The 22,351-nt window shown below is 43.4% G+C and overlaps 11 protein-coding genes and 1 non-coding gene across 12 annotated transcripts; 9 read left to right on the top strand and 3 right to left on the bottom strand.

Moving 5' to 3' along the window:
* Nucleotides 1-385: 385 nt before the first annotated feature.
* On the top strand, nucleotides 386-1,219 carry PUMCH_002937 (uncharacterized protein; the record flags this gene model as incomplete). Its single annotated transcript, XM_063021927.1, has 1 exon — nucleotides 386-1,219. One exon carries the CDS (start codon nucleotides 386-388, stop codon nucleotides 1,217-1,219), a length of 834 nt encoding a protein of 277 aa, XP_062877997.1.
* A 2,552-nt stretch (nucleotides 1,220-3,771) lies between these two features.
* PUMCH_002936 (uncharacterized protein) lies at nucleotides 3,772-4,767 on the top strand (the record flags this gene model as incomplete). The annotated part of the gene is made up of 1 exon (XM_063021926.1): nucleotides 3,772-4,767. One exon carries the CDS (start codon nucleotides 3,772-3,774, stop codon nucleotides 4,765-4,767), a length of 996 nt encoding a protein of 331 aa, XP_062877996.1.
* A 1,322-nt stretch (nucleotides 4,768-6,089) lies between these two features.
* On the top strand, nucleotides 6,090-6,161 carry PUMCH_002935. Its single transcript has one exon. It is a non-coding gene; the product is annotated as a tRNA-Glu (tRNA).
* Nucleotides 6,162-6,268: 107 nt separating this feature from the next.
* Nucleotides 6,269-8,413, bottom strand: PUMCH_002934 (uncharacterized protein; the record flags this gene model as incomplete). Its single annotated transcript, XM_063021925.1, has 1 exon — nucleotides 6,269-8,413. One exon carries the CDS (start codon nucleotides 8,411-8,413, stop codon nucleotides 6,269-6,271), a length of 2,145 nt encoding a protein of 714 aa, XP_062877995.1.
* An 837-nt stretch (nucleotides 8,414-9,250) lies between these two features.
* PUMCH_002933 (uncharacterized protein) lies at nucleotides 9,251-10,135 on the top strand (the record flags this gene model as incomplete). The annotated part of the gene is made up of 1 exon (XM_063021924.1): nucleotides 9,251-10,135. The coding sequence occupies one exon, from the start codon at nucleotides 9,251-9,253 to the stop codon at nucleotides 10,133-10,135; it is 885 nt and encodes a 294-aa protein (XP_062877994.1).
* A 118-nt stretch (nucleotides 10,136-10,253) lies between these two features.
* On the bottom strand, nucleotides 10,254-11,438 carry PUMCH_002932 (uncharacterized protein; the record flags this gene model as incomplete). Its single annotated transcript, XM_063021923.1, has 1 exon — nucleotides 10,254-11,438. The coding sequence occupies one exon, from the start codon at nucleotides 11,436-11,438 to the stop codon at nucleotides 10,254-10,256; it is 1,185 nt and encodes a 394-aa protein (XP_062877993.1).
* Nucleotides 11,439-12,070: 632 nt separating this feature from the next.
* On the bottom strand, nucleotides 12,071-13,414 carry PUMCH_002931 (uncharacterized protein; the record flags this gene model as incomplete). The annotated part of the gene is made up of 1 exon (XM_063021922.1): nucleotides 12,071-13,414. One exon carries the CDS (start codon nucleotides 13,412-13,414, stop codon nucleotides 12,071-12,073), a length of 1,344 nt encoding a protein of 447 aa, XP_062877992.1.
* Nucleotides 13,415-13,880: 466 nt separating this feature from the next.
* Nucleotides 13,881-15,332, top strand: PUMCH_002930 (uncharacterized protein; the record flags this gene model as incomplete). The annotated part of the gene is made up of 1 exon (XM_063021921.1): nucleotides 13,881-15,332. One exon carries the CDS (start codon nucleotides 13,881-13,883, stop codon nucleotides 15,330-15,332), a length of 1,452 nt encoding a protein of 483 aa, XP_062877991.1.
* Nucleotides 15,333-16,394: 1,062 nt separating this feature from the next.
* On the top strand, nucleotides 16,395-17,465 carry PUMCH_002929 (uncharacterized protein; the record flags this gene model as incomplete). Its single annotated transcript, XM_063021920.1, has 1 exon — nucleotides 16,395-17,465. One exon carries the CDS (start codon nucleotides 16,395-16,397, stop codon nucleotides 17,463-17,465), a length of 1,071 nt encoding a protein of 356 aa, XP_062877990.1.
* Nucleotides 17,466-17,865: 400 nt separating this feature from the next.
* On the top strand, nucleotides 17,866-18,552 carry PUMCH_002928 (uncharacterized protein; the record flags this gene model as incomplete). Its single annotated transcript, XM_063021919.1, has 1 exon — nucleotides 17,866-18,552. The coding sequence occupies one exon, from the start codon at nucleotides 17,866-17,868 to the stop codon at nucleotides 18,550-18,552; it is 687 nt and encodes a 228-aa protein (XP_062877989.1).
* A 165-nt stretch (nucleotides 18,553-18,717) lies between these two features.
* Nucleotides 18,718-19,857, top strand: PUMCH_002927 (uncharacterized protein; the record flags this gene model as incomplete). Its single annotated transcript, XM_063021918.1, has 1 exon — nucleotides 18,718-19,857. The coding sequence occupies one exon, from the start codon at nucleotides 18,718-18,720 to the stop codon at nucleotides 19,855-19,857; it is 1,140 nt and encodes a 379-aa protein (XP_062877988.1).
* A 611-nt stretch (nucleotides 19,858-20,468) lies between these two features.
* PUMCH_002926 (uncharacterized protein) lies at nucleotides 20,469-22,340 on the top strand (the record flags this gene model as incomplete). The annotated part of the gene is made up of 1 exon (XM_063021917.1): nucleotides 20,469-22,340. The coding sequence occupies one exon, from the start codon at nucleotides 20,469-20,471 to the stop codon at nucleotides 22,338-22,340; it is 1,872 nt and encodes a 623-aa protein (XP_062877987.1).
* Nucleotides 22,341-22,351: the final 11 nt, after the last annotated feature.

Genomic DNA, 22,351 nt, shown 5'->3' with positions numbered 1-22,351 from the left:
CTTAAAAAAAAATGAGAACAACGAATAAAAAAATAAAAAAATGAAACTATCGTCACACTTGATTACACCGAATATCTCTTTTCAGCACCAGTTTTGCAGCCAATAATCCCTCCTTCATTCGTCAAAGCATACCAACACCATAAAACCAAGAACATCAAAAAACTTTCCGCCCCATATTTACAGGAAAATAATCTTCTAAGCCTTTCCACCTTTTCCCCCGCACTGTTTTCCATTCTTCAATACTGCTTCACCCCAGGGTTGGTGCCTGCGCACGACCGCAGATTTTTCAGTTTCAAACACCACCAACGAAATCTCTTTGTGCCCAAAGAACATTTTGAAACAACAAAACTAACCCACCAAGGAGACACCACCCACATAATTCAACATGCCTAACCTTAAAAACTTCAAGTACAACAGGGCCAGGCATTTCCGCATGATGGACAGAAATCTCTGTGCCAACTTGATCCGTCATGAATACATTATCACCGGCAGAGCCAAAGCCAAACGTGCACAGGCCAAGATCGAGCAGTTCTTAGGCAAAGCATTGCATCAAAACAAGTCGTTGGGCAATTCTCCACTCGAAGAAAGACTCTCCAATGTCAAAGCACTCGAGTTCTTGCAACTCCCTGACAGACAAGAGGTGGGCAGTAAGGTGTTAGACGACCTCAGTAAAAGATTCGTTGACCGTGCACATGGTTTCACCCGTATTATCAAGTTGGAGCGCCGTTTGGGTGATGACAAGGCTGAGATGTCTGTGTTGGAGCTTGTAGACTCTGACTTTGAAATTAAATTCTGGTATACGGCCAAGATCGTGGCTCGTTTGGAGTTGCAAGGCCTTCCGGTCGATGAGTTGACCCAACACAACGTCACCAAGTTGACGCAGCTAAGGATAAACGGAGAGGAGAGATTCAGACAGGCTGTGGAGGAGGCCAAGGAGGTATTTTTCGCCGAGGATGTTCGCAAAATCAAACAACTTGCAGAGGCTGGCGAGCCCGCTTCGTTGGAACAGATGGATGAGTCAGTGGATCTGGCTGCAATCCAGGACGACTGGCCACAGCATCTCAGACAAAAGACGCCTAAGGGAACATACCTTAAGAATAGACCATCAGAGCTGTTCTTGAAGTTGGCAAAGAATTTCGGTAAGTCCAAGCAGTATCCTACTATTCCTAGACCTGCGAAGGTTGAAGCTGTCATTCCCAAGTCGCCTTTCCTTAAGTAATCATGTACATAGCATTCAATGCCACGAGCACCAGGTAATGAGATTTGTAAAAATTGATTTTGGGAAATGCTGGAGTACATCTGCAATAACATTGTTACTTAGTGAGGAAAACATCACTGAACTACCCTCCTCAAACTCTACAGAGAAACGACACTACAGTACTCCCAACAAATAGAACAGCCAGGATGGCCCACGGCGATAATTTTCTCATGTAACAAAAAAAAAAGAGCAATAATCCAAACCACGAAAGAAATACTACTACTTTCGTGTAATGACACCCCGTGGTACGTCTACCCTCTAACGGATTGTTAAGTAATGTAATGCATGACATTCGGCAATATACCTCCAGCACTTCCTTCCACACACATACCTTACCAGATTCTGCAACATCATCGAAGCCAAGAATCTTTCTCCAAAATAATACTATGTGCACGGGGAAGAGAGTCAGTTTCTCCAAACCCCGATGTTTCGCATAACTGATAAGAAGTCTATCTTGGCATATACAGTGTGGGAGTAGATACAGTGATCTGAGGTAAGTCACTAGTTCGTAAAGTTAGGCAGGAGAATGCGAAAAGGGAGTGGGATTCATATGGATTTTAGAATTTAATTTTGCAAATATCAATTCACAGAAAAGATAATTTGGATTTTGTCAATTGTTCCTGGCGGTGTGTCTTTTTTCTTTGGTTTTGCGATGCATATGGGCTCAACTAATTAGCGATTCAGTGCTGGTACCTGCAATACTCGATACAGGTGGTGTACTTCCGTCGGTCCCACGTTGAAGAAAGACTGACCTCCCACGTTTTGTAGTCACCACCTGATAACGGATGGAAATGAGATAAAAGGTGGAGGTTTTTGTAGGAAATAGTTTTCTTCATCATCTTTTCATTCCTCTTCCCAACTTCTTAGAGCTAGATTGTAATACAATTCAGATCAAACAGATTTTCCAAGCGAATAACCTAGACTAGATAGCCTTCCTACTGTTCTGAGTCAATTGAATGGTGGCCGTTCGGCAGTTCCTCGACAATGCATTAACTTCACTCGGATCTCTTCCAACAGATCAAATCAGTCAAATTAAAAGCGGAAAACATTCTGCTTCTGACTTGGTGCAAAGCTTTGCCAATGACGAACATTTGGGGTCCACAGCTCCAAGTTCTGCTCGTGGCGCTGTTGAATTAGTTCAAAACTTCACAAAGCGTGCAGTCGACGTGTTCTCGGGTTTACATTCGAGATGTCAAAATTGTTATCCACCCACATCTTCAAAAACAAAAATAATCGTTGCTGCGATTGTGGGAGGTGTGGTTTTATGTGTGGTGTTCTCAATCATTATCTGCTGCTTATGTATCACCCGTACAAGCAAGAAAGACGAAGAGAAAATAGATCGCGAAGCTATTGAATTTGTTTTTCAACAAATGCGCGCAAATCCGAATGGAGGCGCCATCCATCTCCCCATTCCACCAATGCAACCTATGCCTCCAATGTCTTCAATGGCTTCCCAGCCACCGTTCCCTACGCCCTCCCATGCAAAAGATGGTCTGAGTGTACCATATCCTTACAATATGTATCCTCATAGTACCGATCCGATCGTTTACCCAGTGAATCATGATCGGTACAAACCCCGGCCATCTATTTTTAAGGGAGGAATGTGGGATTATGGTAAAGGGCCTCGCCGCAAAAAAGGTCAATCTGGCGACCGATATGGCCAAAGCGGTGGAAATACCTACGGTGGTGATGGCAGCGGTGGATGTAGTGGAGGTGATGGCGGCGGTGGAGGCGATGGAGGAGGTGGCGGCGGTGAGTGAGGTCTTGCTTTCGTTTCTAAGTCTATACGTTTCGATCCAATTATAGTAAATTACATTCCCTTGATATGGATTGGTAGAAAGGTTGCATGGATTAGTTTCATAGTATTGGTCGAATACATCATGGATGAACAATCGATCATTAGTTCTATTTCGAGATATTTGAATCCGAAATAAATTGAATCTTTGCTGCTGCTATTGATGGTTGTGGAAGAATTTACGTCAACCCAATTACTAGCTTCTCCTCGACAAAAACACTGTCACGAAGTACAGAACGAAAGACTGGAGGAAGGATTCCTGCTTGTGGACATGAATTTTATCTTTTTGAATAGATAATTTTTTAAACTACAGAGCTATGGGCTCTCTCTGCTCGGGTTTCCAGTCTACGAATGGTCTTACAGACATCATCTTCTATCCAACAACATACCGAAGAACATATCTCAATCTGAGCAAAAAAAATTCGAGAGCAAAGGAAGATCCACGTGAATTGAGGCTCAATATCATATCAACAATGAGACTCTTTCTTTATCGAATAATCATTACTCATGCCTCTCCCCTATCGTGTCTTACAGTATATGTACACTCACATGTCACACACTTTCAATACTAATTTTCACTACCTATCCAATCATTCCACACAAGGACAACAGCTGGCACTCTTTTGTCTTGCAACCTTCTATCAATAGCGCGGAAATTTTCCTATAACTCTCGGCTTTAATCTAATTTATTTCATCATCACAAAACCTAAGTGTTACCATGTGGTTTTCAAAAAACAACTTCAATCCAGAATACAAGACCGCAGTGGTTTTTGGTGCCTCTCAGGGTCTCGGTGCAGATATTGCATTGCGTCTTTACCAACGGAAATGCGGTGTTGTTCTTGTTGCAAGAACAGAAGACAAACTTAAGGAACAAGTCGCACGCATTAGAAACCAAACAACGTCTGTTTCGCAGTCAACTTCGGCAGAGTCCTCTTCGGAGTCTACACCTACACCTCTGGATCCTCTCTTGGAGTATAGCGTGTGTGATATAGCTGACTACGACAGTTGCGTCAAATTGTGGGATCATCTACTTAACACTCTCGAGGTGGATCCGGACTTTGTTTTCTGCTGCGCGGGAAACTCGGTTCCAAAATTGTTTGGCGATCTTACAGGAAAAGAACTCGCTTCTGGTGTGAACACCAACTACTTGACTGCCGCCAATGCCGTTCACAGTGGGTTCAAGGCTGTTCTTCAAAAAAATGCTGGTGAACTTATTAAGACCTTTAAGCTGCGTCATGTGATTCTTTTCTCATCTGTTACGGCGCCATTCCCATTTATTGGATATTCACAATACGCTCCAATGAAGGCGGCCGTCTCAGCTTTGTCCCTTGTTTTGAGACAGGAGCTTATGAGCTATAACTACCGTGTTTCATGTGTTTATGCGGGCAACTTTGCCAGCGAGGGTTTTTACGAAGAAGAAAAAACAAAACCTGAGATTACCAAGGTCATTGAGGGACCTAGCGATGCGATGAGTCCTTTGGATTGTTGTGACATGATTTTCGATAAGCTCGCCAAGGGTTATGATTCCATCTACACGGACTTTATTGGTTGGGTGTTGGGTCTGTCTGTTTTGGGCACTCAGCCAAGAAACTGGGGCTTCTTCCAAGTTCTCATGCTGTTGCTATTCCTGATTGCAGAGCCAATTGCGTTTATCATTTTTGTTGTTCTTCCTATTAGGAAGCACCTGCAGCCCAGAGTACCTGTGAAACAGTAGGCAACACGTTACAGAACTATGAATCACTCTGAAAGATCAGACCTGACACTACGAAAGTGAGATTATGCCTTGTAATAGTTGAAAAGAGAGTTAATGATAGAATATATAGAATCTCTTTACTTTTGTACAAAGCCTCTATTTCTACGTATACTGTCCTTCACTGAATATTCGTTTCTTAGATGTCGTATCTATGTCGTTTTATACACCTTCCCAAAAGCCTCTACTTTTTGTCACTGGCAGCACCCTTGGCCCACTCCACCAAGTTGTTCATCTTTTTGTCGGTAGTAATTCCCAATTGATACCAGTTTATAGCATACACGGAGTTTACACCCTTGATGATCTCCTCGTTCCAGATATCCTTACAAGTTTCCCAGAAAGACGTTCTCTGGCTCACAGCGACACGCTTTGACACAGGGATCTGGGCCTCCAAAAGCTCGTCATCGGATAAGATGCGTCTTTGGATAATCAGCTCACAGTTGCGTATAAGGCCAGAAACAACGCTTTGCTGGCCTTGAATGGTACCAACTGTGGCAGCAGTTATACTGCCCATGAGGAACACACCAGCAAGGAAGCCCTGGATTCTGTTTCCCATTTTTAAAGGTGGACTGTTGTAGTATGTAATTGATCTATAGAGGTGCTGCACCCGTACCTCATGCAATGATAAGCCAATGAAGAGAAGGAAATCAAAAGAAACCCAGAAGAGGTTGGTATTATTTTTGGGAGTTTTCTTCAACTCAACTGTTAGGGTGGCAATGCAGTTTGCTTTGATTTTTCCCGATAAATGTACAATTGCGCATCATCAGCGAGAACATGGAATTTTGGGAATTGGGATAACAAGTGGGTTTCCGTACCACAGAACCGAAATCAAAGAGATCATTCCCAATCAGGAAACGCCAATTACGAAGAACAAACGAGCTAGAATTTTACAAGATAGAAAACTTTCTTCATGAAAATTTGAGATTCTTCCAATAAAGCGAGCTACAACCAAATTGACGAACGAATTGAGTACAGCAGATGCACTACATAAAGTGTCTTCCGAAAGGATAAATATTGACTAGTGAAATAAGAGTACGGTCTCAAGATTGCTCAATTCAAATCGAAAATACTTTTCGTAATTGATCTGGAATGATTTATTTTCAAGATTCCCGGCACAACATGAGAAGAAGGGTAACATAGCAGGGAAAGTTCGACAGCATATACTCTAAAAAGCAATCAAATAGTTTGATAGGGATAATATCAGCAAAAAATCTCCACATCCTTGAAAAGACTCCTCCTCATATTAGGTATACTGATATTACTACCACGATAATTTTTCACATTCTTCCGATATAGTGTAACGGCTATCACGGTTCGCTTTCACCGAGCAAACCCGGGTTCGACTCCCGGTATCGGAGATTTTTTTCTTGATTCGGGTTGTACTGTTTTTTTACTCATTTCGCTGCATTTTCAAATTTCTACAATGCTCATTAATCCTAAGATTCTCTATTATTTACTTCATTATTTACTTCTTAGCAGCCTTTCCATCTGGAATAGTGTACAAGACCATCTCTTGAGAGTCGCTGTATGGCTTCTCGACGACGTAGTAGCCCTTTCTCTCAAATTGAATAATGTCGCCATGCTTCAAGGTCTTCAAGTTGAGGTCAGCAAAGGCCTCGCTCTTGAATTCAGTCTCTGGAGTAAGGAAGTCCTCAAAGTTGTCGTTCTCCTCCAACTTGTCCTTGGTGATCAAGTGGTCGAAGTCAACCAATTGAACCTTAATCTTGTCATCTGTGTTAGCCAACCAAGTAACCTTCTTCTCAGTCTTACGGAAGTCACCCTCCAAATGCAATCTAGCGTCAATGCCAGTCACGACATCACCGGACTTGTGGATCTTGTCAATGATAACGTTACCCCAGTCCATAAAGGTGACTTCCTCACCTTCCAGGAATGAGGCGGCATCAGCCTGGTCAACCAAAACAGAGTTGGCAAACAAGACCGTCTTGTTTCCGATCTCAGCATTCTTCTTGTGCTTAGGCTTTTGCTCGGCTTCTGGCTGAGCAGGACCGTTGGCAAGGGAAACAACAACAGCATTAGCAGCGTCAACGGCAGTGTGTCTTGGAGCAACTGGGTCAATGATCTTCTTGTTCATAGCCCAGATAGTTGACCACTCCATGTTGATGATGTTCTTGGAAGGACCTTGAGAGATAATGAAGTTACGCAAACCCTCAACAGTCATACCTCTTCTGCGGACACCACGGACAGTAGGGAATCTTGGATCATCCCAGTTGCCAACCAAACCCTTGTCGACAAACCATTGCAACTTTCTCTTGGACAACAAGGTTCTCATGAAGTTAACACGGCCAAAGTCCCAGATGTCGACATGACGCAAGCCCAAGGAGTTTTGGATCCACTCGTATTGTGGGTTACGGTCTCTGTATTCATTTGTTCTCAAGGCATGGGTAACACCCTCAATAGAGTCAACCACAGGAACACAGAAGTCGTAGGTAGGGTACATCTTCCACTGAGTTCCAGTTCTGTGATGTGGAGTCAAGTTGCATCTGTAGATGACAGGGTCTCTCAAAGCCTTGTTTGGGTTTTGGTAGTCGATCTTTGCTCTGAGACAGTTCTTCAAGCCCTCCTCGGTACCGTTCTTCATCTCCTCGGTGAAGATCTTCAAGTTCTCCTCAACGGATCTTTCTCTTCTAGCAGAAGCGTCACCGACCATTCTCTCCTCTCTCATGGTGAGCAATGGGGTATCGTCACAGTAAGCCTTGCCATCCTTGATCAACTTGAGGGCCAACTCATACATTTGGTCGAAGTAGTCGGAAGAGAAGGTCACTCTGTCACCCTTGATGCCCAAAAGTGCCAAGTCCTCGATGATGGAGTCCTGGAACTCGACCTTCTCCTTGGATGGGTTGGTGTCATCGAAACGGATGATCAACTTACCCTTGTACTCGTGTGCGAAATACTCGTTCAAAATGGCAGCCTTGGCATGTCCAATGTGCAAGTATCCAGAAGGCTCAGGAGGGAAACGAGTGACGACCTCGCCCACCTTGGCGTTAGGCAAGTCAATGGCAAAGTTAGCCTTGTGGGTCTCCTTCTTCTCACCCTTGGCAGCCTTAGCAGCCTTGCGCATCTCGGTGATAGCGCGGCTAGTCTTCTCGGCAACATCGAAACGTTGGTCGGCGGCAAGGAAGTTGTACCATCTGGAGATATTGATGTAGACCTCGTTCTTGAGGACAGAGCCCATCACAGCATTGGCACGCAACACACCCCACACGGCGATGTCGGCAGCAGAGACAGCATAGCCGACCACAAAAGAGCGGAAGTTCAAGTGTGCGTCCAACTTCTCCAAGTCAGCAGCCAAGGTCTTGAAGTTCTTGTTGGCCAACTTTGTCAATGCGAATTGCACCCAAGATGCGCTGGCGTCAACGGATCCAGAGATCGACGAGACTTTCAGGGCAATGGCGCCCAACACGGCCTCTTCACCGGTAACGGTTTGTCCCTCAGAAACATATTCGACGGTGCTCTTGTCAGAAGATACAGCAGCCTCATCTACGTAGGTGACAGCGGGGACGGGCTGAGACTCGGCAGCGAGAAACTCGGCAGCAATGAGAGCCGAGTATGGGAGAAAGGCGGCTTTGGCGGCCACGGATAAAGTAGACATGGTGGAATACTGGAGAGGTTGGATCGGTAGCGGGATGGTGGAAAAATGTGAGGGAGGGTTTGGGGTCACGTGACCGACCGGTGATTGGCAGTGTGGAAAGATGATTTGGGGAATATATGGCAATAGAAGGGTTAATAAACGCAGGGAATGAACTTTATGGAAAGATTTTTAGTTGTTTATTGGTAAAAATTATGAGGATGATGTGGGTAGCTGTATGGTACATGGAGGTCTTTCGTTACACAGGATTGGGGTATGACTTACTATTACTATCACTACTACTATTACTACTACTAGTATTAGTACCATAAATATTACTATTGGTGCTACCACTACTGGTGCTGTTACTACTGGTGCTACTATTACTGGTGCTACTACTTTTATCTATTCAAATCATCGCAACCAGATTTATTGGTACTTCTAATCCTAGAACGGATTCTTTACTGGTATAACAGGATCTTGTGACTATTGTAATACCACCAAGTACAGTAACTCAGAGCCTCCAATATCCTTGTCGCACATTAACGTGGACCACTTCATCTGGAAGACTTTACACTTCAATTTCAAGCCCCGTCTAAGTTCCACTGCTATCATCGACCACTCTCTGGGCCTTCACAGTTTCCTTCATTGCACAAATATTCCAAGCCAGTCGTCCTAATCTGGCTACAAGGAACATATTTATTTCTGTCAAACCGCCTTCAGTCTCTCTTTATGGGATTTTGAACCGTCAAACTACTCTTGTACATTCTCATTGTTCTCTCCACTCACCAAATCCCCACAAGTCAACTAGTTCAATAGGGACTCAGTGAGATTTTTTCTTCTTTTTAATTGCTTTTGGAGATGCACTCGGGAGTCCTCTTCATTGGCATCCTTGCCCTCATATGCTCCGCTGTTCAGCTACTACCAGTGATATCCGTCCCCATCACTAGTGTCAAAATCAAGCATCGGATAGAACTCTGCCACTACAAAAACGTATCCTACGGCGTATTTGGATATTGTCTGACTCAACTCAATACCTGTTCTCCCACCACTATCGGGTATGTGGGTGATGTAGCCTTTCCGTACGTGCCCGATGAATTCCAGGCAGGCAACCCAATATCGATTTACCTCCCGTCGCGTGCAATGCAGAGCTTCTCAAAACTTTTGTTCGTTCATGTAATCGCCTTTGTGTTCACCAATATGCTTCTCATCACTGCCATCATCTGCCTCTTCCACGAGTATCTTGCCTTCAGTGAGCCCAAAAAGGGACTAGTGACTGACCGCAAGAAAAGTGAAGACGCATCGACAATGCTGCCGTCTCACACACAAGAAGACGATGACGATGATGGAGCACGCCTTCGAAAGTTACAGAAGCGCAGGAAATTGTTCCACATATATTTCGACATCATGATTGTATTCGCAATCCTTTCATTTCTACTGTCACTTCTTAGTTTCTTAGCTGATATTTTATTGTTTGTCCCCTATATGGGTTGGATTGGTTGGATTCAGCTTACAGCTGTGCTGAGCATGGCGCTCATCAGTTCATTGGTGTGTTTGATGAAGCGCTCTATACTATCGCGGCGTCATTTGGAAGAAGAAGTGTACGCGATGGGCCGTGTTACGGATCATAACTCTGACTCTGCATCCGATTTAGGGGTGTACATTTACTCCAATGGATTCTTCACGGCAAACGAAGAATCAAATGATACAAGAACTCGAGCAGTTAGTCTGTCTGGACAGACATGATCCCTATTTTGGTTTCCACTTCTCACACTATTCGAATTTCGTATTCTTCATAAACTCTAATGAATAAGACATTTTTCAATTCCTATTAAATAACTATCTAGAAAGCTTTTTGAATTATCTAGTAAGCCCTTGGACGTTCATTTTCAGATTCATTCTGCTTGTTCTCTTCAGCCAAGTAGGGTTTCTCACCAAGCACAGTGAGTCTAAAGTGGTGACGTGGTCCAGTCGCATATTGGAGGAAGTCACTGGTAGCAGTGTGGAGCAAAAATCTGTTATCCCAAGCGATCACGGTTCCAGACTCCGTGCCTCTGTGGCTAGCTCTGACTTGCAACTCAGGGTTGTTGGTAACGTGGTCTTCCAAGAAACTCAAGATAGCATCAGATTCCTCAGACTTCAAGCCCTTGATCTTTTGGATAAATCCTCTAGAAAAGTACAAACTCTTTTCACCAGTGACAGGGTGTGTTCTAACTAAAGGATGTTCATGAGTCGAAACGTCTTTAATTTTAAGTAATTGACCTCTGATCTCAGCGGCCTTTCTCTGGTACAAGTTGGAGTGCACGACGGTCAAAGTCTCCAAGTACTTTTGAAAGGATGGAGATAAACGTCTGTAAGCTTCTCTCAAATCAATGAATACAGTGTCACCTCCAGATGGTGGTGCCTCCAAAGCCACAAAGAAAGAGAACGAGGCCGGGTATTCCTCGAAACTAATGTCCGAGTGCCAGGCAATGTCCTTGGACTTACGTTGGAAAACTGCATCGTAGCGTGAGCCATCGCCACCTTTACGAATGGTGGTGAAGATCTCAGGATAGCCCTGTGCCGAGTAACTGACTGGATGGATGTGCAATGGTCCGAAATACTTACCAAACTCAGTAGCAAAGCCTGGTCCTTTGTCTCTGAAATCTTGCTTGCGGAAGACTGCCAAGCCTCTGGTCTCAAGGAAAAGAGCCAAATCGTTCTTAGCTGCGTCATTCAACTCACTGAGTTGAACTCCCTCGATCTCTGTACCAAAGTTTGGCGACAAATCAAACTTCTCAATTTGCTTTCCTTCGGGAAACAAATTCTTGAACAGTGGGTCACCCAAATGACCTTTGTCATTCTTCTCATGGCCCGGGTTAGGCTGATTATCGTAGGTTCCAGCCTTCTCAGCAGTGGTCTTTTGCAAAAACTCCGGGTACTTCAAGCCCTTGAGAACAGAGTCGTAGTCTTTTTCACCGATGATGAGTCCGTTGAGAGAGTTCTCGAGGCCCTTAGCGACATCAGGATCGTTCAATTCGCTACCCAGGATTTTCCAGTTGTTGCCCATTTTTGTAAGTTTGTAAATTTGTTTTAGTATCTATTGTTTGTTTTAGGTTTTGTTGCTTGTGAAGCGTTTGTTACTATTGTAGAGAATGAAAAATTTGTTTCACGATTATATTTGATTCTATTTATCTATTTCCATCTGTAATCCACAATTCGGATTCGAATAGTGTGGCTGCGAAAAATGTGTTGTTCCTGCCTACAGTTCGGACAGATCGAATCCCAGATGACGTGACTCCCCTTGCCTTATCAACTGTGGTTCTTGTATCTGCAAAATGAGGGGGCTGTTTTGATGGAGATTACGAATGTGATTCAATTTTTGGTTTGTAGTCTTTGGCTCCGGAGTGTGTACAGATACGGTCCAAGCGGCTCGGCCTGGTTGTTGATCCAAAGGTGCAATTTCAAAACCAGTTTACAAATCATAACGGAAAATAGGTATCGTTTTCGTGCTGTGGCTTTAACTAAACAATCCGGTTATGATTTGCTTCAGAACCAGCTCATACATACCACCATTAGTCAGCGTTATCAATTCTCGATTGAGTAGTATTGGGAGTACAAATGTTGTCTTCAATCAGAGTAATCGCAGAGATATTGTAAGCCATTAGATACTTCGACAGGTATACTAGTCATATTTACAATTTATTTCGAGGCTGACTTGATTATTTGCTCGCAACTTGTCTTCTGGAGTCCACTTTGCATCATTAATCTTGCTGTCTGTGCGATTTGTACCTGGCTAACAATGCTGGAGGAATTTTCATCTTTTTGAAGCTGGATCAATCGGGAGATCACAAGGTTCAGGTGGGTTTTGAAAAATGTAGGCGAGGTTTTGCTGATGATCTGAAGAAAATGGGTCAAATCAAAGGTATTCGTAATGAGCTTCTTCAAAATTGAGGAGATTGTTTCAGGTTCTAGATAAACAACATGTAGAGCGTCTTTAACAGGCATTAGTTGATGAAGAAGGCTTTCTCTTGTGAGGTTCTCGGCATCTGCAAGCTGAAACAAGCTTCCTAGAAATGCATTATATGATTCTGCCAGAGGAGCTGTCTTGAGTTTTTCCATCAATATTATAAGAGCCTCTTTGGCTATGGTCATTTCTGATGTAGATTGGGCCAGGATTGACGCTAGGTATATGATTTTGTCGATTGTGACGGTCTCCAACTCTAGCAATAGCGCTTGCGAGTCTGCGATAGAGTTTGTTTCCCTATCTCTTAAGTAATCGCCGAATAATTGAATGTTCTCAGCAGAAGGAGAGCTGTAAATCTTCTCAACCACCTTGGATGCAAAATAGGGCAGCAGTGTGAGCACAGAACCAGCATTTTTGAAACTTTCAAACAACATTTTGAGTTGAGAGTCCGTTTCAGCTTTCGTAAGTAGAAATGCAGATACGTTTTCATGATTTACGGCTTGCAAACTGGACGTTCTGTAAAATGCTTCCAAAGCAGTCATTTGTTTCACGGTGCCATCCAAAAGCTTGACTTGCAAGGGCTCAGTTGCCCACACGTCGCTAGTATACAATTTATCTAGCTTTTCTTGACGTTTGGTCTCAGAATAACGAAACTGTTCAGAAGCATCAGCCATAAGCTTGAGCTCGGCAACATTGAACGCCTTACTCTCCATCCAACTTATCGCGGTGTTAGCGAACCCCATTTTAGATCCAGATATCAGACTTCTAGAGACCATCTGATAGTCTGGTCTTCCTGAGATTGGACATTCTTTTGCTAACGCAGTCACAATCATATCTGTGGACGTTGGGCGGAAAAAAGGGTTACATGCGTCTTCGGGTTTGATAATCTCTCTGAATATTCTCTCTTCCAAGGGAAACACTGGTCTGTCTGGTACTTTTTCAGCCGCTTCTGCATCTCTCCGTAGTGCCTCGCTTTCATCGAATAGGTTGCCCATTTCCGCTGCAGGAGTGAAAAACAGGGATTTCCGTTTGGCTAGGAAGCGGCCGGCAAATCGCGCTTGCTTCGAAGCGGAAATCATGGTGTATGGTTGTTGTATAAGAGAAGGTAGTAGGTTCTGATCTGAAATTTGTTGTATAGAGGATCAGATAGATGAAATCCCACATCAGTATTTTGTCGCTCGCTTTGAGAATAGAAGCTCTGAGGTAAATTCATGATTTCGAGAAATTTTCAGTTTTGATTGTCTTACTGTGAACTGGGCTTCTGTAAGCTCTTTCATTTGATAATTGGACAAGGTGATCAATCTCATTGGATAGCCAATAAATTTTGAGAACAATATCATCGCTTCTATCTATATAGTCTTGTTTCGAATTTCATTTTTTTCCTTTCATATTCATTTTCCGTGCATTCTTTCATTTCCTCATTAAGTTTTGAGCCACAGAGACGTACCTGAAACAAGCCTCTCACAATGCTGCAGATGCTCAATACTTTTTTATTGATACTAATCCATTCTTCTCAAATTGTTCATCTGGGAACTCTTTGATCATATGTTTTTCTTCCACTGCTGTATCATTTTTCTCTATGCTTCAACAGTAGTGAGTGAGCCTTTGGACTTAGATGTAGCACATGTAGAAGCAGGTTTTCAGCAACTCACTGCCTATAGGAATTCGTGCACATTTGTAGCTCTTCGTGATTTCGTAGCTTCATGTAAAGAATCAGGTGGAGATTATATGGACGCTTCTTTACGACTTGAACTGGCTGTGAAACTCTCAATTTGCGAGTTTACAGAGGCAGGTGTGGATTATCCTAAGGAGTGTAGGCAAACGGCGTCTTCAATAAATGATACCGATATCGACTTTTTAGATTGTGTTGCATCTCTCCGACAAGTCCCTCAGTTTTGGACGACCTATTCAGGAAACTATAGAAAGCTCCGTTCCGTCTGCTATGAGGAGCTGGCTCCCTACATGAAGGAGTCAATCATTGATTTGTTCTGGAATATCACTCGTTTATACTCGCAATTTTTTGAGAGTGCTAGCTCCTCGGCCAGCAAGATGGATGATGTTCAAGAACAGAGCCTTCAAAGTTTACGCAGTCTTAGCGATCACATACGAAAGATAGATTCACAATTGGCGAATTTTGAAACCGATCTTGAGTTAAGGAATGCGAATACGGTTGCTTCTGCTGAAGCTACTCGCGAAGGTGTTGTTCTGCAGTTTCACTTCTTGAGCTCCATCCTCACCGCTGCGCTTCAAAAGAATATTTTGAGTTCAGAAACCTTGCAAACAAAACTCAACTCTCTTGAGACAAATGTTAATGAAATAAGTGAACTGCTTCTCGATCTGCGAGAATTATCTACTGAAATCCAGGTCTTTTTAGGGAAAACACAACAAGAGATTTCGACCACCCTAGTTGATACAAATAATGGGCTCAGAAACTTTTTGAATCAGTTGGCCACCTTCAATTGTTCCATTATATTCAGTCAGATCGATGGTATAGAGATGAAGATGCGAGAAGCTAATCGCGCGGTAGAGAGTGGATGGAATGAATTGAAGAGTGATTCGCGGGACACTATATTATTCATTGAACTGCAGCTTTCGAAACATGCTCAGCTCACAACAGATACCTTGGACCTAATGGTGTCTCGTATAGCTTCTCGTGCTTCAATTGCTGGTGATGCATTGGCATTCCAGTTGACAAACTTGACAGAAATCGCAAAAGAGGCCGTTGAAAATTTCCATTCCTTGAAGAGCATCTCTGGATCTCTATCGATGAAACTGTTCGCAAACTTCATCGAGATATTCAGATTTGTAAAGTCTGTTGTAAAGACAGTGGTTGTGGTCATATTAACCTGTTTTCTCCTAGTGTCTCTAAACAGGATAAAGGGTGTTTTAGGATTTCAGCTCATTTGGAATCTGCATTCCGGTTTTGTCTCTTTTGTTGCCGCAATCTTATCGGGCTCCGTGGTGGCTCTCGCTGTGAGACTTTGGCTCCTCATTTAAAGCTGATAACAAAATAAACCGCATTAATAATTTCATTTTGCATAACAGTTCTTCATATCAGAAGTAATCTGTGTAAGCTTTTGCCCCAATTCAGAGCATACACCTACTGCAACCACTCCAAAATTCAAAGTGTCATAATTACTGTCAATCCAGACTTCCAATATTTCTAACGGCTGCTGCAGTCACATAGATTTCTCCAGAAAATGTTTCAGTATAGAACTTTGAGTTATAGATGGATCGCGAGAGCTAACCTGCTTTAATTCATCAACCAAAGAGATCTCCAGTGATGTCTATTCATTGATTTCTGCCATGATGATTTGGAATTGAAATAGCTTCTTGACCTCCCCTACTGATCCAACCGTCATGTTCAGATATTCTTGAGTATTTGTACATATATCTGATGAAGATCTTTCTTTTACTGGATGCTCCTTGAGCCTTCGAACAAGGCGGAACTGAATACCATGAAGACGTTTGCGGTGCTTCATACGAAATAATCTACACCTTCTTGGGTTAGTTTTCAACTTGCCAATTGAATAGAAGTCTCAGCTCAGCATCTGTGATGCATTGTTGCCAATCCTCTGAGAAAGTTTGTCGCGATTACTTAATATAGGAACATATCAAGGGCCATTTCTTTACGTCTTCGAAAAAATTTAACTTGTGGAGTTCTTGTATAAATTGATCTCCAATCCTTTCGCCAAAATGCTCAAAGGATACGCTACAATAAGAGAATTAAATCGAGCATTCAGGAATAGCCAATAACAGCTCATTGTTCCTCAACTTTTATGAGATTTATGAAATTGCTTGTTTTAACTCTGAGGCATGTTTGGAAACTATTTGTGGACGTCCACAAAGACTACTAGCAAAAGCCAACTAGTTTATGACAAATATCTGTAAAGCGACGATTTCGGAGCTTCAGTGAAAAGCTCTATTCTGATATTTAATTTTTATTCAACCTTTCGGTCGAAGTTTTGCAAGAAACAAAATTCTCAAAATCTTGCGTTTCTTATCTCTTATCGTGACCTCCCCCACATTTTCACAAAAACCCATTACGCTTAATAAAAAATGGTCTATCTCCGAATATTGCTACCAATTCTTCTTTTTCTACATTTGCGAGTTTATTCGCTAGCGCTTAAACAAGATCTTATCATCTCCAGACCTCTAGAAGACGTAGTTCCTGTTCCAAACCAAATCTACTCAAGATTACACACTTATGCCCATCTACTAGATATAGCATATTGTATCGATGGCCTAAGGCGTATTGAAGAGCCCTTTGGATGTGAGCTTGACTGCTCAGCGCTGTTCCCACACTTGCAATTGGTGCATCAATGGTACTTTGAAGATTCCAGTTGTGGATACATTGCAAGCACCAACGAAACGCTATTTGATGCAAACTCAACAGAGAACAATGGAAAATATACGATAGTCGTGTCTATAAGGGGTACACGTTCTGTATCGGATACGATGACCGATCTAAACTTCGATATGACACCCTTTGCAGTCCCTGGAAATGCAATTCCGGCTTGTGGAGCACAATGTAAAGTCCATGCTGGTTTTCATGGCTACTATAAAGATGCCACGGCAATGGTGCAGCCTTATGTAATGTCGGAGCTTAAAAAGGGTGGGCCAGATGCACAGGTGCTCATAGTGGGCCACTCTATGGGCGGCTCAGTTGGGCTTCTCATGGCGCTTCATTTCTTATCCATTGGAGTAGAAAACATATACTTGGTGACGATGGGACAGCCATTGGTCGGAAATAGAGAGTTCGCCGAGTGGGCCGATTTTGCGCTAGGAAGCAGGTATCTGCTTAACCTGGGGCCAAAAAATCGGAAATGGCTTCGGGTGGTACATCGAAACGACATTGTCACTACCATTCCGCGGGGCTCCTTCTTGCGCCGATACGAACAGTTTGATAATCAGATATACCTCAATGTGTCTGCGGCAAATGCACAGCCCAGAGCCGAACAGGTGGTTGATTGTTTATTAGGAGATAATCGGCAGTGCATTGCGGGCGATGTGCTGCTGCCACGATTGTTGAGTGACTATTTGCTCAGCCACAACACATACTTCCGTCATTTGGGGCTATGCGGCATCCATTCTGACAAACGGGATGACCAGGAAACGAGAAGTTTTTGAAGATTATTATCTTGGTATTCGATTTAATTCCGCGAACGGTAGCAGACTTGCTGCACCACGGCGAAGGCACTTGGCTTGGGTAGCTTGTTTGCAAGCAACAAGACCGCCAAAGTTCACATTTGCTCACAGAGAGAAGATATAAAAGTTTATTTTTTCGAGATTTTAATATTTGAAGACATTATCGAGGTTTTCATCGTCTCATTAATACTACCCCACAATTCGGCCCAATTGAGTTAGATATACAACACTGGATCACCCAAGGGCCTTTTCTCCTATAACGCCATTAAGCGTTCAGAAATCGCACTGCCGAGGTCCCTGTCACGCCATATTCCACAATACTCTAGATTCAATCCTCCTATACGGTCAAAGAACTACATAATTAGACCTGTTTTTTCACAGAATGCCTCGTACTAAAACTAACTCGCTTATACTCTCAGACCTCCAGGGAAGTATAGCGAGCGATCCCCAGGAAGTTGCCAAGGCTCTCGCAGATGCTGGCTTCCAATCAGAGCTAGTCTTTCTCCCGAGATTCAAACGTTACATTGTAATATGTCTAACCAAAGATATGTCAGAGAAGGCAAAACACTTTTTGGAACAGCAATTTGAAGGAGCGGCCAAAGTATCGTATAGCTTACGTGATAACCCGCTGCTGATGCCCTTTGATGGCACCTGGGCTCTCAAACTGGAGACTACAGACTACTTAGAACTTCCGCTGGAGGAAGGGAGCAAAAGATTCCTCATTCTGCCGCCTTTATCCCCTCAAAGCGAGTGGGATGACTACGGAAAAACGGAAGAAGGCCCGAACAAAAAAGCAATCTACTCGCCGGACGAGTTGGCGCACCTTCTTTGGGATAGGTTGGGCGGATTTGAGAGCACCCAGGTGAGACGCTTTGAGGTCGAGGAGGAGAGACCTGAAGATGTACTCGCTACAGAAAAGCCTATTTTTGACATTGCCGGGCTGGAAGAGATATTGTTCGAGGATATTCCAGCGGGACTACCTGCCATAGTTGTTGATAAAGTCAGCAATAGAGCGCCACAGATCAGACGAGCAATGCCGAAAACAGCAATTCCGCCGAAATTAGATTAAAACAAGGATACTCAAATCTCCAATAATTTGTTGCCGTCGAATATCTTGTATCGTGGGGTATCGCCAGTTCGGTCCTAGATGTGTGCCTGCACACAGTGGCCCATCGGTCTCATCTCATTATTTTTCAAGCGATGAGAACCTCTGATCTGCTATCAATAACACAAAATGGCAAAGAAATCCAAGACCACAGCCAGCCCTAAGACTCCTGGTGAGAAGAAGCGCGGCTCGTCTGTTGAGGGAACCCCCTCCAAGCAAAATACCAAGAGCCCTAAGACTCCTGCTAAAAGCCCAAAACAGAAGAAGCAGACCGCTGCTGTCTCTGCTGTTACCGAAAAAGAGTTTGGTTACGTTTCCAAGAAGCAAGCCACCAAAGCAATTGATGAATTGAAAAAATACCTAGAGCGCTCCAAGGCTGAAGCTCCAAAGAACGGCAAGAGCGATATCTTCGAGGATGCCGATGAGGAAGACCATGATGACAACACCAACTTGTATTTGAAGTTCGATTTCAAGAAATATTTCTCCGACAGAGCTGTCTTGAAACCTAAGCTCATCGCTTTGTCTCACCCATATATGTCCAAGGGACTTGACTTTAAGACTTGTTTGTTTGTCAGAGATAATTTGATCCAAAATGATGAGGACTTGGAGAAGCTCGAGTCTGCTGAAGTCCCAACCTTGAAGAAGGTATTGACTTTGTCCCAATTGAAAACCATCTACAAGACCTACGAGAAGAGATTCGAATTGTTGGACGAGTATGACTTGTTTGTCGCTGACGACGCCGTCTTCTCCTCCATTCCAAACACTTTGGGTAAGACATTCTACGACCAGACCTCCAAGTTCCCTCGTGTCGTTCGTTTGACCTCCACCAAGAACCCTAAGGTTTTGTCTACCACCACTCTTCTGAACCACATCCAAAAAGCCTTGTCATCTTCTGCATACTTGCCACCAGTTGGCACTGAATTGACCATCCGTGTTGGATCGTTGGACTCTAAGTTTACCACCGAGCAGCTTCTTGCTAATATCCAGGATGTTCTCAAAGAGTTCCCTGAAAAGGACTTGGTCACCGTTGGTTTGGCCACCACCCAGCTGCCAACCTTGCCACTTTTCTACACTGACAAGATTTACGGTGACCAAGACGTTCTCGAGAACGTCAAGGAGACTGAGGTCGAGGAGGAGGAGGACGATGCCTACACCAAGGCATTGTTGGAGTTGGCTGACGAGGAGACTGTTGCCGAGGTTCTTGGTAAGAAGTTCCGTGAGTCTAGAAAGAGAAGAAAGCTTGCAGACGGTAAGGTCTCGAAGGCTTAGTGTACTTTATATTTGAATGCATAAATGGAATATGGAACTTTGAATGTCTTGTAGATTCGCGAGCAAATCTCAACAAATGGCAACCGAAGTATTTTTATCTGTATTATTCAATATTTCCTTTTTTTTGTATCATTTCCTCCAAATTTCTGATTTCTCTCCAGGTATTGGCTGCAAATTGTGGCCTACAGTACTCCACCAATGTGGTTTCTAACTCTAATACACAATGGAATCGGTATGTGAAATTTTAATGGCTTCTAGCTTTCATAGCTCTTCTCAGGTACTAGCGAAATAACTCGAATCCAATTGTCACTCAATACTATTTCTCGAATGTACTAATACCAGAATCTACAAGAGCCCTCAAGCATTCTCTAGCGACAAATGTTGGCAGAAGTAACGAATACCGGCACGACCCACAGTCGCTCTATATTGGAGACCTAAAAGTTCCAAAGAAATACATCAAAATCCACGTTGGCCGTGGAGATCGGGGTGGTGGACGCAAAACCCCATTAGCCATCGAATTTCAGTCGATCTGCACTACCGATGTCAATGGCACCGTTTACAAACTCAAAAGCAAAGATAGTGAGCCTCTTGTCGTGGACTTTGACTTAGAAATGTTGCAATTGGTGGTGAACTCCAACAAAAGCGATCGGATCAAGATCATTCTACGATACCAGAAGATAAATATTGCCATCGCTGAACCGTCGTGGGAACCAAATTCCGAAAAGGAGACTCTCGTGAGGGCTCAGGAGGGCGGGCTAGACATTGGTGTTGGAGTAAGTCCCTTTGTAGCAACTCATTATCTAGGGCCCACAAACGAGGCAGACTTTAACTTTCGAGTATGTGTTCTGCGTGGCTTGCCTATCGTGACCGAAAAATGGCCCGACTTTATACTCGAGAATATGAATGATGCATCGGTATGGTCAAGCACTGCTAACCCAGATCCTCTCTTCAATAATGACCTCTTTTTACCAAACCTGAAGCGTCCGCTCATCCTTGCAGGTAAATCTATTTTGCTATGTTATAAAGGTTCACTTGAATTCAAAATAAGACAATGGCTCGAGTGCTTGCTGCCTACTAAAGTACACACGTTGGCGATTGACTCTGACACTTTGAAATGGAACTTGAGCAGATCGGATAAATCGACGTTGTTGACGTTTGATTTGAATAATGGAATTTTAGAATCTCGCCATGCGAAGCTATTTGATGGCATTTCGAACTCTCTTGATGAGTTGTGGAGATGCATTCTCAAGTTGGACATATCTACTCTTGTAGACACTACTGCCGATAAGTTATCTTTTCGTTATGATTTGCTTATCAAGGAATCTGATACAGCTTTGAATCTTAAATTGGCTTCTCAAGGAGATTTGGCAGGGATTGACTCAATAAAACCGCTTGCACCAGTAACCAGCGGCGACTCTCAGATTGCAGAATCAAAAGAAAAGGCTGGGATCGTTGATTCTATGGACGCCACCCCAAGCATGGCCCGCTCCACGCAAAGAAAAAGGAGGCGAAAAGTTGAACGTGTCAGCGAAACAGACTTTTTCCTGTTCACGCTGTCAAATCCTCCAACTCAAGAAATTAAAGAAGCAGAGCAATCCGAGCAGAAGAAACACAAACCAAATCCTACTGTTGAGGAGAATCCCAGTAGCCAACCACCTCCCGTCTCGCCGGTTCATCCTGATTTGAGCGCGATTGATGAAGTGGGAAATGACAAATCTGAGTCTGCAAGTATTGAACCGGACGCCCAAGCAATAGAAGATTCGCCAGGAAAAGTTTCAGATACGTTTGACTTTTCTAAATCGTTTGCACTTTCAAGTGCTGATAAAGATGAGCTCGATGAGAGCGAGCCTACAGCAAAACCTAGCCATGCAACACTCAAACGAAAACAAATTGTTAACGACAATATTCAGACCAGTGCTCATATTCCTAAAAAGCTAAAGTCTATGATTGAAAATGATAAACGGATGTCTTTTGCAGATGCAGTCATTTCAACAAAAAGAAAGGCGGAGGCTGGTGTGAAAGAGGAGCTAAGTGAAGGTTTGCCCATAGAAGAGGCTATTGGAAATCTCGTCATCGTGGAAGAATTCGAATTGACACGTCCGCCAAAAGCTACTGGAGTTGAGAATCAAAATCAAGACTACAAAGGTCGAAAGAATTTCAAAACATTCCGCAAAGCAAGCGCTCCGCAAAAAAGCATCACTCGTACCTTTCTCCAATTGTATGACCAAAGTAGTGGCTTGATTGGAAAACCAGTGGTTGAGATTTCTGCAAGCATTCAAGTGGCCAATGATTTCGCTGGCGAAATGGCCTCTGTGACTGGATATCAGCCTGAGTCTCAACAGTTGTTTGTTTCAGAAGATCAAGAAAGTGATCGTGAAGAAGCAGGGTTTTCTTTCCTGAATGGACAGACTCTCAACAGAGAGATGGAGGAGTCTGATGATGAGAGTGATGATGCTGGAGTCCGCTTTAGATTCTCAACTTAAGGATGCTTTTG

The sequence above is a fragment of the Australozyma saopauloensis genome, chromosome 3 (genome assembly GCF_035610405.1).
Source record: "Australozyma saopauloensis chromosome 3, complete sequence".
In the NCBI taxonomy this organism is placed as follows: domain Eukaryota; kingdom Fungi; phylum Ascomycota; class Pichiomycetes; order Serinales; family Metschnikowiaceae; genus Australozyma; species Australozyma saopauloensis.
Note: the sequence above shows the minus strand (reverse complement) of the source record. Positions and strands in the feature narration are given on the sequence as shown.